This window comes from Zingiber officinale, chromosome 3A, assembly GCF_018446385.1.
Source record: "Zingiber officinale cultivar Zhangliang chromosome 3A, Zo_v1.1, whole genome shotgun sequence".
Lineage (NCBI taxonomy): Eukaryota > Viridiplantae > Streptophyta > Magnoliopsida > Zingiberales > Zingiberaceae > Zingiber > Zingiber officinale.
In genome coordinates, this window is record NC_055990.1 from 149,735,020 (window position 1) to 149,747,275 (window position 12,256).

Genomic DNA, 12,256 nt, shown 5'->3' on the forward strand with positions numbered 1-12,256 from the left:
ATTAACATATTTCAAACATTTATCAACATTTTAATCGATTCAACCAACTTCCACATGCTTGGAGAAATGAAATTTATGGATTCAACCAATTCCCATAAGTTTGGAGAAATTAAATATTTAGAAAAACCTGTAATTTTGTTCTCAGTAATATCATACAAGTCCTGAAACACATTGTGGAAATATACTCATATGGTTGGAGTATCTTGGTTTTTCTTGTACACATAATCTCTTGCGAAATAGAGATAGAGAACAAATTGAAATGCACTGAGTCCAGCAAGAAGCCAATAGAAGTAATCCAGGCGAGCATGGTTCAAATTGTTGGCAAACCAACTCTCCCCACCTCTTCTTGTTGTTTTGTCAATTACAGTTATCATAAATCCGCTGACAAAGCTACCTATGCCGAAGATTCCACAGTAAAGGGCGAGCCCAAAACTCCTCAATCCATCATGTACCTGGTCATAGAAGAATTCCTGCATGCCAATTAAGGTGAAAACTTCAGAAATCCCCATCAATATGTACTGAGGAAGCAACCACCATAAGCTCATTGGAATTGTGGCTTCAGGCTTATCCAAGAGGTCAAATTCTTCAGCAATCCTGAGCCTCCTCTTCTCCACCAAAGCTGCAACCGACATAGAGACTATGGAGATTACCATTCCTGTGCCAATTCTTTGAAGCATTGTGATGCCGGAAGGAAGTTTTGTCAACTTCCTGGCCATTGGCACAAGAACTCGATCATAGATCGGAATACACAGAACTATGGAAGCAGCTATGAAACATTGCAGAGCTGCCGGTGGCACATGAAGTTTATCGCTGATTCGTGTATCTAATGTCCTTCCTTGCTTTGTGAACAAGGTTGCTGACTGAGCATAAACAACCGTATACATCAAGCACATTGACCATATAGGGAATAATTGAAGCAACCTTGTAGCTTCTACATCTCCAGTCCTGCACACGACTTCAGAATAAGAACAGAATATAGAAAATTTCAAGTTTTACAAACAGATAACAGTGTACTCTTACTCAGATTGGTGCAGTCCTATATCTTCTTCAGCTATAATTCTAAGGTTTTGTAACAATTTTCTTGCTGGGGCAAGAAATCTATTGCAGACACAAGCCATTGGGCCCTCTTGGGAAAGGTAGAAGCGGTAAGTCCTAGTTCCAAGCAAGAGCATCAAAAGAGATGATAACATCACCATACATGGGATTCCGAACCCAAGACCCCAACCAATATTGTCCTGGACATAGCTTGAGAATGCAATGGCGACCACAATGCCCATGCACGTTCCAAAGTACCACCAGTTGAAGAATATTCCCCTGGAGATGAGTTCCCTGGGATCGCCATGGTCAAACTGATCAGCTCCAAATGCTTGCACGCAGGGCTTGAATCCTGCTTGAGCAATTGACACCAGATACAAGGAAATATATAGCAAGACCAGGCCAATGGAAGGTGGGCAAGTGGTTTGATCTGCAATACTTGCACCTTCATATTTTAACGAGTAGAAGCTTGGCAAAACAGATGATAACGTCAGCATGCCTAAGCCCTGTGGTTTCCTCCGTCAGAAGAATAAAGAAACTAGATGCAGTTTTATTAAGGAACAGATTCATTAGAGCAAAAGAACACCAAAAAGTTTTACTAGTTGTACAAATTAGGTTGTCTGCATGTTAGCACTTCAATACATTCAACTATACAAATAATGCAAATTAGGGTGTTCTTTGAGGTGGAGCAGCTGAAATTTTCAGCTTCTGTTATTTTTTTTTACCTTGGATTTTTCATATTTTCTTCACTGGTGTTGTGAAAGGAGTTTAGGGAGGTTTTAGAAAGAAAAAAATTTATGCAACATGGGCAATGGATTTTCCATTGTTCTAATGCATTTTCATATTATGTTAGACTTAAATTCTCTTTTTATACTGAAACATGCTAAATTGCTCATCTTTCTCTATCCATGGAAGACAAAAACTTCAACATTTGAGCTTGTGGTGGAGCAATTCCATATGCTAGAGGTATCAAATCTGGATATACAAGTGTTTAATATAAGACAACAGAATCTAGCAAACTGTGCTAGAGCTATCTCCAACCCCCATCCAGTGGTTCCAGAGGCACATCTGATCCCAAAAGTAATTCCTCTTTTTATACATTCACGTCAAACAATAAAACATACACGGCGGGTTAAAATTGAATTCTTTAAGGTCCAATTCTTCACCAGTGCATGATCTTATCAAAAAATTTCTCTTGGGGATTAAATATACATATGGGATATTAGAAGTAGACTAGGTTGCATATTCAAATTAAAACCTAAATATAGCTCATGCTGGACAAGTTCTTTTGCTGGTACATATCAAGTATAAATACCCTTATGTGTTAATCGGTATGACTTGAGTAATAAATACCATGCAATTTTAAGCACACCAAATTTCAATCCTAAAAACTGAATAAGGAGTTGATCCTTAGTGGAAAATTAAACTCAGATGTGCACTTCGATAAACAATACATTAGTCACGGAAATGCAAAGTGACCAAGGACACTGCCTTATTAATGCTCAGCCCACTTTCACTAACAATGAAATTGAGTACAGATTAAAGTTAACACTTAAATTTCAAGGAAATTAAGAATAGCTGCTCAACTTATGTGCCTAGTAGCCATGCGTTGTTATTTTAAAGAAATACAATGATAAGAGTTGTGGCCAAATGAAAACTATTTGCAAGCACACCTATGGCAAGAAAATAACTCGAGAATTGAATGTCTCACTTTTCATGATCTTTCCTAAACTCTCTAATGGTCTTTACATAACATAAGCACTAGCTCATACCCTTGTGTAGAAAATAAATTAAGAATTGAATATTATTGCACTTCTCATCATCTATACTTAACTCTCTAATGGTCCTAAACATCACACAAGTGACAACTCTTACCCTTTTTTAAAAGAGGAACATTCCATGTTTGGCCACAAAGATGGTAATTTGATTTGAGTATTTTATACTTCCTACTATGAAAAGCAAGGATAATCCTCGAAATTCCATAAAAAAAGTTGATTTTGCCAGATAAATAGCAAGGGAGCTATGTATTGTTCACTGTTTGTATCAGTTCAAAGCCAGCAACAATTTGCTACGTAGTAGGATGGCCAATGGTCTATCAACTGATTCAAGATATTGGAACTTGACATCTTGTGAAAATACAACTTCTATGTTTCGTTAAAGCCATTTTAACTCATTCTTCCCGATAACCGGTAAATATAATTCCACAATTCCTGAACAGTATCACTAGTTTCTTTCATACGGAATTTGCTACAAGACATCCACTTAAACGAATCCTTTTTTCCAATGAAGAGAAGTACACAGCTAAATTTATGTTCTAGTTGGGATGCATGTGGCCTTGGGCGTTAATTTATTACAAACAGAATGGTTACAATGACACAGTCTGATCAAATTTGATCCCTTTTTCTGCTACCAAAATTTTGGGAGAATCGAAGTTTATCACTAGCTTTTTGTTCCCAAAACAGTCGTCATTCCAACTAATAAAGAAAAAAAAAAAAAGTAGAAGAAGAGAAGATAAAAAAGAGAGGAAGACTGACCAGTAAATAAAGGAAGGAAGAGATAACGATGGTCCGGAAGCGACCCAGGTAGCAATCGGCAACAAGGCCGCCCAGGATTGGCAGCAGCGACCCCACACCATTCCACACGTTGATCGCCGCCGCGGCATCTGCCGTCGACACTCGGAGAGGACCGGTGAGGTAGGAGATTATGTTGGCGGAGATCCCATAGTAAGCCATCCGTTCGGGGATCTCCACCCCTGCAATCGAGGATCAACCTCCCGGGATCAACAGAAAGGCAGAGATTGGGTAGGAGGAGGAACGAGAAGGAAACAAGGAAGGAAGGGTTTGATTTGATACCCATGATGAAGCTTGCGGCTGTCCAGCGGCCGGAGGCCGATCTGGAGGCGGGACGTCCTCGGTAGTCAACGACACCCTCGATTAGGTCAGAATTGGAACGGAGGAACGGATCCGTGGCCATCGCCCGTCAGGCGATATTGGAACCTGGACAAGAGACGGTGGAGCAGAATACCAATGGCGTCGCCGTCCCACCTATTCCAGTGAACTACCACTACAGCGCCGGCGCCGCATAGCAAAACGTCAGGCGCTCCTCACACAGCCCCTCAATCCCCAGGTGGAGGTAAATCAGAGAGTCCTGCAATCGACCGCCAAGCAGTAAATCGGGAGCGGCTCGCCTACCTCAGGCGCCAAGAAAAATCAGCTTTTTACCTAAAGTATAGAAATTACCAAATCATTGTTTCGAAATGATAAAAAAATCAGTCAATTACTGACTATAAAAATCTTGATTTTTTAAAATCAAAATTAATTTTGAATAAAATTAGTTTATTAACTAATTTTGTACTATATGTTCAACTAGAATTTGACAAAATATACTGAGACATAAATATAATTTTTTAAATATATTCATATTAAAAAATTATTATTTTTAATATATTGAGTCAAATTAATGTTTAAAAATATGAGTATATTCATAAAAACTAAAAGAACACATATTAATTAGTTTCATATCAATTCGAGGATATTTGATTCATCAGTCGATTTTATTCAAAATCGACTGATGGATTAAACGAGCTCAGATTAATATAAAATTAATTCCTATGTGTTCGACTAGTTCTTCTGATTATATCTATGACTTCAAATATTAATTTGACTCAATATGTTGAGAATAGTAATTTCTAAAATATAAATATAATTTTTAATTATTAAAAAAGATTTTAATCAATTATTACACTTGATTAAAGTTAAAGAAGTAGTAATCGATTAATAATTAATTTTTTTAATTCGTATTAGATAATATGATATAGTGCGTTAAATTGATATTTAAGAATATAATATAATTAGGAAAATTAAATAAATATATATGATTTAGTTTTGTATTATTTTAAATTCTTTAGATTTATTAATCTATTTTGGTTGAAATAATGGATAGAGTTAATGATATAAAATTAAATACTATGTATTTATCTAATTCATTTAATTATATTCTATTTAAAAATTAATTTGACACACTCTATGAGATTGAGTTTTTTTTTTTTATAATACAAGTAGTCAATAAAAAAATTATATCCGAATCTATTATTACACTGTAATAATCGTTTTGAAATTAGAGTAGTTGATATTTGGATATTTAGAAAATTTTCTATCCTGCTCGTTAATTTAACGAAAAATTAATGATGTTTGGATAAGAATTAATATAAGGCACTAACTAGCACATGATTTATTTATTTATTAATTAAAAAAATAATTAATAGGTGGAGTAATGTCAAGTCTGGATGACCATCCGATCCCACGAAAGAACTTTGTACCCAGAGAACAATTAAGAAAAACTTTTACTGTCATTTTATTCCATTTTTGGGAGCAACCGTTGTATTTCATGTAGCCATTAATAGTAATAACACAGTGTTTAACATGGGAAGTGCCCAAACAAGGGGCCTGGCGCTCGATTTAGCGAGTCCAAATCGCTCGGTTTGTTGTCGGACGCACCGAGTCCGATCGGACGGGCTTGGGGCCGACGCTCACCGCCTTCTCGCTCCGGCAGCTCAGGAGACCGCTGCATCTCCTCCTGCCGCCGCCGGCGAAGCGCTGGCGTTCCACTTCGACGATGCGGAGGTCGTCGCAGTGTGAGGCAGCGCTGGAGAAGTTGGCCAAGCTCGCGCGGTCGAAGCCCTCCGCGGTGGTGACACTCCATTGGACGCTCACCTCGCTCGGGGCGTAGCACTCGCTGGGCGCGATGGACGGCGTAGCCTCATGATCGACGCCTCGTCGGACATGCTCGTGAGAATCGCGCCGGCGATACATCGCCTGGGTGGAGAAGCTCTCGATCTCGAAAAGGTCCGAGCTTGCGTCGCTCGCCGCGTCGTCATCCACCGGGAGCTTCGGAATCACCGGAAAGGTAAAGCTATTGCGGCCCACCTCGTCTGAGAACGGGAAAACGACAGAGCGGTGTTGGAAATCTGACGGGGCATTCGCGGAATCCGCCGTCTCCTTAGTTGGCCGGAAGATCTCTAGGGATTCCCGCGGAGGCTCTTGGGCGGAGTTGACCGAAGAGGGATTCAGGACGGGGAAGGAGAAGCCGGCGGGATTCCCGAATGGGATGGCCGAGCTGACGGTGAGGTGATCAACTTCTGGCTGAAATGTTCTTAAAAGACTGGGATTCGGGGAACAAATTCTAGGCGATATCTTCACCTTTCTCATCTCCTCAACGCCAAACTCTCTCTTGATCTCTTCTGTCCTGGCTCTCTCGTGAATGCTACTCAAACCCACTTCCGCTTCCCGAAAGATGGGAGTTTTAGCGATGACAGAGGACTTCTCGTCAACATCAACCGCCTTCTTCCCCGAACACGGGCAGTTTCCGCGAAAGAGCCGGCGGCCGGAGGAGGACGGCGACTTGGAGGGATCCTTCAAGAGAGAATTCCCGCGGGCGGAGTTGGCAAGGAGGCCGGACTGGCTGTTCCAGCTGGTCTCCGACGAGGCCCTGGTCGGCGTCGAGTGGATCGAGGTGGTGCGGCCGAGTTTAGCGTGGCCGTCGTCCCTCGGGTAAAGGTCGCACCTTTCTGCCGGCCCGTTGAGAAATACGGTCGCCTTCACGGGTTCGTGCCCTTCGTTAAAGTAGCGCTCGGCGTCGAATATGCTGATTTCGGTGTCGTCGAAGCAGCGGCCACTGCGGGCAGCAGAGGCAGCGGAACGGGAAGAGACGAGAGTGGATTCTGCTCCGAGGTGCGGCTTTGGGAGAGAGGCGGACTGCGCGGTGGTTGGGCCGCGTGTAAAGCTGGAAGCGACTCCGTAGTACCTCTCCATCACCACTCTCCCAAAGTTAATACCTAAAAGGAGAAACAGTTAAGGCACAGAGGAGAGGAGGCCAGTGAGAGGTTTAAGTAGAGCTGATAATTTCGACGGACAACGCATCTCACGCCATGGGTGAATGTGAGTCATGTGATCTCCTGTTAAATCTTGATTAAATGGAATAAACTGATATAATATGCGATACCGTCGAGTCAAGTTCAAATGATTGAACTTCTTTATTAATTGAACTTCGGTTCAATTAATAAATGATTTAATTTATTTATATTTTTAATTAATAAAGTAATTAACTTATGATTTTTAATTTAATTTAATTTATATATATTTTTTAATATTTTGATACGATGGATCACAATGTAACTCAAAGTTTAAGAGGTCAACTAATGTAATATTCAAAGTTAAGAGGTGATCAGTATTATGAGCCAACCTACTTGATCGAGCTTCGACCTCAAACTTCTAAGCATTGAGGAAGCGCAAAGCTAAGTATTTACTAGCTCAACCGAGTGCTCTAGCTGATCGAACATAACGCCCGATCAAACATACTGGACACTTGATCCACCCAAACTTCTAAGCATTGAGGAAGCACAAAGCCAAGTATTAATAAGCTCGACCGAGTGCTCCAGTCGATTGGACATATGGCCCAATTAGACAGATGGTCCGATTAGATATTGGATACCTAATCTACCCAAGCGAAGGTCGAGTCACCGACTGCATTCACCAAAGTCAATAGGGTGGCTCTTGCGAGTGATGGCCAGTCGAACTATATTAAAGACTCAATCAGCTTGTCGGGTGAGCCTATTGTGGGTCCCGCGGCTCAACAACCTCATATTCTTTTTTGGTGTTTCGTGCCACGAATAACAGAGAATATTTTATATGTAAGATGGACATTCGAAGCTTCCAGCCTATCAATCACAGAGATTATGGGTCTATTTTCGGAAAGGTGTCAGAGCCCCTATATGGCCCGTCCTTCTTTAGAAATGCTTTGAAATCCATGTATAAACCCAACACAACACTATAAAAAGGGGCCTCCAGTTACATGCGTAGATTTACGATGAAACATAATTTTAAACACCCAACGATACTATTTTTTTCTACTATTCATTCTCAAAAATCGATCACTGACTTGAGTGTTGAAGGGCCAAAGCCGGGACCCCTTCCCTGATTTAGTCGCTAACGTTCTTCTTGGACACAAGAGCGCTTGGGAGTTACTTGGGTACAGCGATGAGTCTTCATTTAATCCACACCAGAGCCACACGTTCAACGTTCCATCTCCACCTATTTGTGTTTGTTCTATTAGACAAAAAAGATCGCATTTTTTGCACTTCATTCAAATAAGAGTTGTACCTGTACAGAATTCTCCTCTTTCTCAGTATGATCTCTATCATTATCTCTATTCCCTTTATCAACTCTCCTATCCCACCTAGGCCTATGAATTTATCTAACAATTCCATTACATTATCCATACCCATGAGGTTCCAACATTTGATCCTTAATTGACCTAGGAGTTGTTCCTGACCATACTTAAAAAAAAAAAGTTCTTATACATTCCAACCCTATCCCTTGGAAAGAAAAAGTTAGCACCGAAGAAAGGAAAGCCGTTTGTGGGAACTTCACCTGCGTCTGAGACGTGAAGATGGTGAGACTAGATGAATCAGCACCATGTCACTGTCTCAAGAAGATTTGGAACTGCTGATAGCCATCTGAGTGGCCAAAATGGTACAACAACAACAAGCAACCACATTGATTGCCATCTGTCGAATGAGACAGCTTTGTCAACGATTGGCCATCAGGCCGAGCGCGGTACTCGAGTGGAAGGTTCAATCGGATTCTCGCCGAGCCAGCCTCCCCCAGCCGCCTTCCTTCAAGTACCTTTGTAGTCGATAAGCTTGCCGCCTGCACCCCCATCGTCAATTGCATATCACTGGGCATTGTCTCGCACGACCCTTGATGACATGGGCCGAGCGGATAGGCGTAGGCCTCAAGGTTCGTCTTCAAAAAATATGCCCACCCGCGACCATCATAAAGGCAAAGCACCGATGACCAGTAGCTCCCTCGAGCGGACGAGCATGCTCTTCTCCTATGAAATCTTGGAGGATAAACTATCAACTCATTTTCGACCACTCTCGATAGGAGAATACAAAGGGGTGACTGACCCGGGGGACCACTTACTTAAATTTGAAAACGCGACTATTCTCCATCAGTACATTGATGGGGTTAAGTGCTGAGTATTTCTCATGACTCTATCCGACTCGGCGCAAAGGTGATTTAACCATCTCCTGACTGAGTCCATATGCTATTTTAAAGAATTTCGCAAAGTTTTTTTGCATCACTTTGCCAACAGCCATCGTTATCATAGGACGACATTAAGCCTTTTTTCTCTCAAGCAAGGGCTCAAGGATTCACTGAGGGCATACATCAAAAAATTTAACCAAGTGGTCACGAATGTCTCCTTAGCCATCCCTAAAATTTTAGTGAGGGGGCATTTGGTTAAATGATGGGAATGACTATGGGTATAAGTTTGATAGTAGGGTGGAATGAGAATAGGAATGGAAATGAAACCCATCAAGTTATATGAGTTTGGTTGATTCCCATAAATCTAGTAATCATTCCCAAAATGTCATTTCCAAACCCACAATCCAAACACTATCTTTTACTATCATTCCATTCCCTCATTCCCAAACCCATCAACCAAACACCCCCTGAGTGATTTTTCCCAGGGCCTCATGGATGGCAAGTTCTTCCGATCCCTCGTTAAGAAACCTTCGAAGGATTTTGATCATCTTCTCGGACAAGCCATCAAATACATCAACGTTGAAGAAACTCAATCCGCTCGAAAGAAGGAGATGGCTCCTGATGCTCCCGCCATTGTGTCCAATCGCCGAGTGGTTCTCTCTACTTTGCCACCTAAGGGGCCCCAACTGAGTCATCAACCACAACACTATGAGCCAAGACCGCAGGCGGTTTAACATGTGGAAGCTAAGCTGGCACGCTTCCCTGAGTTAATGAGCTCCTATGTTTTGTACCTATCATTGCTCAAGAACACATAATACAGAAGATTGTTACCATTTTAATCAAGAGCAATGTCAACCATCTAATCAAGGGGTTCGCCAGTAATCCCTTCGCCCAACCATTAGTGTCATCGCTGAGCGAACGAGCTTCTAGGTCAAAATCCATCACGAGCCAATCAAAACCAACAAAGGCTCGAACTAAGAAATAACCAAGAACCGGCTCGGGCTATCGTCGAACAACCTCTGCGTTGACTCGCCTGGAAGGAAGGAAATCGTAGTAATGCTGCTCGGGGTGACATTGGTATGATAGTGGATGGTTCAACCGATGGTGATTTCAACTGGGCTAGAAAATAATATGCACGTCAACTGGAGATCCACGCGGTCGGGTGTAGTCAGGAGAAAGCATAGGGACCAAACATTAGTTTTGGTCTGAGAGGGTTTGAAGGGATAGAGATATCCCATGATGATGCCTTGATCATTAAAGCTATGATCGCTAACTACAATATTCATCGTACATTTGTTGACACAGGTAGCTCGGCCAACATCATTTTTAAGAAGGCATTCGAGCAGCTTTAGATGTATAAGAGTGAGCTCTAGCCCAAGACAACACCCCTGTACGAGTTTATCGGTAACGAAGTGTAGTTGATTGGATAAGTCCGGCTGACTATCTCTCTAGGAGAAGAGTCACTCATGAGGACCAATCGATCAAACTTCATCGTGATGGATGCACTTTCAGCCTATAATATTGATGCGGTGATAATGGGAGTCCACTAAGTGTGGGTCAGAGACGGAGATAGCAGTCGACATGGAGGTCAAAGTTAAGGTGATCAACGCCAGGGAACTAACAGGCTCACCAAAAGTGGGTCGAGCGGAGGTTAACTTCAACTGCCGATTAGGCTTGAATGGTCTAGTTGGCCAGGAAGCTTATCAAAGTAAATCACTCGTCCGAACAGGTCATATAGAAAGAACATCAGATGGCGCACAACTGACCAAGCGAGTACCGAGCCGATCGAAGCTCATGTCCGGTCAGGTTAGAGAGAATCTGCCAAACCAGACTACAATAAAGAAGAGCAGCTGAGATTGACTGGATAGGGAGTTTAGGTCGAGCGACTACCCGACTTGGCTAAACAGTAGGGCCTCTCCTATGTTTCATAATATCCCTTTGGGAGATAATGCCGCTGACAACAGGGCATGATCAACAGAAAAATCGTACGACGAAAACTTCTACGATCATGTTAGGGATTTGCATGCTCTGCTAAGGTATGATGTCAGAAATACTTTTCTGATATCTCCTTTCATAGGACGGTTGGAAAAAAGTGCCCACACCTGGAGGAGCGTGCACGTCGCCTACTGTATCACTATATAAAGGGGCGTCCATGTACCGGTGGAGGTATGTGCTATTCATTATTCACGCTTGTGCTTTTGCTGTTGCTACGTTGCTCTGCCTTCTTCTAGGTTCTAGTAACTGTCTTGAGCGTCGGAGGGTCAATGCCAAGGATCCTTTCCCTAACCCAGCACTGACATTTCTTGTTTTGTAGATCGGAGCAGAGTCTTCACGAGATCAGAGCGGAGTCTTCCTAAGGTCAACAGAGAAGCCACATCCCTAGCTAGCCTTTTTCGCCATTTTTAGATAGGATCAAATATCATTTTGGGCCGACCAACACTGAATGAATTTCAAGCTGTCATCTCTATATTTTTTCAGAATATCAAGTTTCCAGTAGATGACTCAGTTGGTGAGATAAAATGAGATTAGCTCGTAGCCTGCAAGTGCTATGTGGAAATAGTGAGAGCATAAGCTCACGCCGCCCAGAAAGCTCCGCGGGTAGAAGTTAACACTATTCAAGAAGCTCCTCTGACCTTAGTTTATGAAGAAAAAGAAAAAGTGCAAATCAATTATAGTTGACCGGAGGCCATCACTCAAGTAACTGCCGATCTGAACCCGAAGAGCAAAGCAGAGTTGATTGCTTGTTTGACGCACAATAATGATGTCTTCGCTTGGACACCCCAGGAACTCATGGGTATTTCATTGATAGTGATGGAGCAAGCATTGTATATTTGCCCGGACGTTCATCCAGTTAAACAAAGGAAATAAGACTTCAGAGCCGAGTATAACCAAATTATCCGGGCGAAGGTGGATAGGTTACTTGAAGCTAGACATATTCGTGAAGTTCAATTCTCGAGCTGGCTAGCAAATGTAATGCTAGTGTTGAAGCCTGGTAACAAATAGTAGGTCTATGTGGACTTTAGAGATTTAAACAAGGCGTGCACAAAAGATTATTATTATCCTCTATCACGCATTAATAAAGTGGTAGACTTAATTGCTGTATGCGAGTTAATATGTATGTTGTACGCATATCATGACTACCACCAGGTTCCGCTTGCCAAGGAAGACCAAGAAAT

The 12,256-nt window shown here is 42.0% G+C and overlaps 2 protein-coding genes across 2 annotated transcripts; both read right to left on the minus strand.

Annotated features, from left to right (window-relative positions):
* Positions 1 to 58: 58 nt before the first annotated feature.
* LOC122052783 (protein NRT1/ PTR FAMILY 5.10-like) lies at positions 59 to 4,226 on the minus strand. The gene is made up of 4 exons (XM_042614489.1): positions 3,888 to 4,226; positions 3,570 to 3,787; positions 1,021 to 1,541; positions 59 to 945 (listed from the first exon to the last, which is right to left on the minus strand). Exons 1-4 carry the CDS (start codon positions 4,006 to 4,008, stop codon positions 186 to 188), a joined length of 1,620 nt encoding a protein of 539 aa, XP_042470423.1. The 5' UTR covers positions 4,009 to 4,226; the 3' UTR covers positions 59 to 185.
* A 1,138-nt stretch (positions 4,227 to 5,364) lies between these two features.
* On the minus strand, positions 5,365 to 6,930 carry LOC122052785 (protein PHYTOCHROME KINASE SUBSTRATE 4-like). The gene has a single exon (XM_042614492.1). The coding sequence runs from the start codon at positions 6,843 to 6,845 to the stop codon at positions 5,493 to 5,495; it is 1,353 nt and encodes a 450-aa protein (XP_042470426.1). The 5' UTR covers positions 6,846 to 6,930; the 3' UTR covers positions 5,365 to 5,492.
* Positions 6,931 to 12,256: the final 5,326 nt, after the last annotated feature.

Excerpts from the sequence above, each read along its gene's own strand:
- LOC122052785 (XM_042614492.1), bottom strand. The coding sequence starts at position 6,845 with ATGGAGAGGTACTACGGAGTCGCTTCCAGCTTTACACGCGGCCCAACC.
- LOC122052783 (XM_042614489.1), bottom strand. The coding sequence starts at position 4,008 with ATGGCCACGGATCCGTTCCTCCGTTCCAATTCTGACCTAATCGAGGGT. Across the intron at positions 3,788-3,887 it reads AGCCGCAAGCTTCATCATGG|GGGTGGAGATCCCCGAACGG; the intron begins GTATCAAATCAA and ends CCTCGATTGCAG. Across the intron at positions 946-1,020 it reads ATAGGACTGCACCAATCTGA|GACTGGAGATGTAGAAGCTA; the intron begins GTAAGAGTACAC and ends AGTCGTGTGCAG.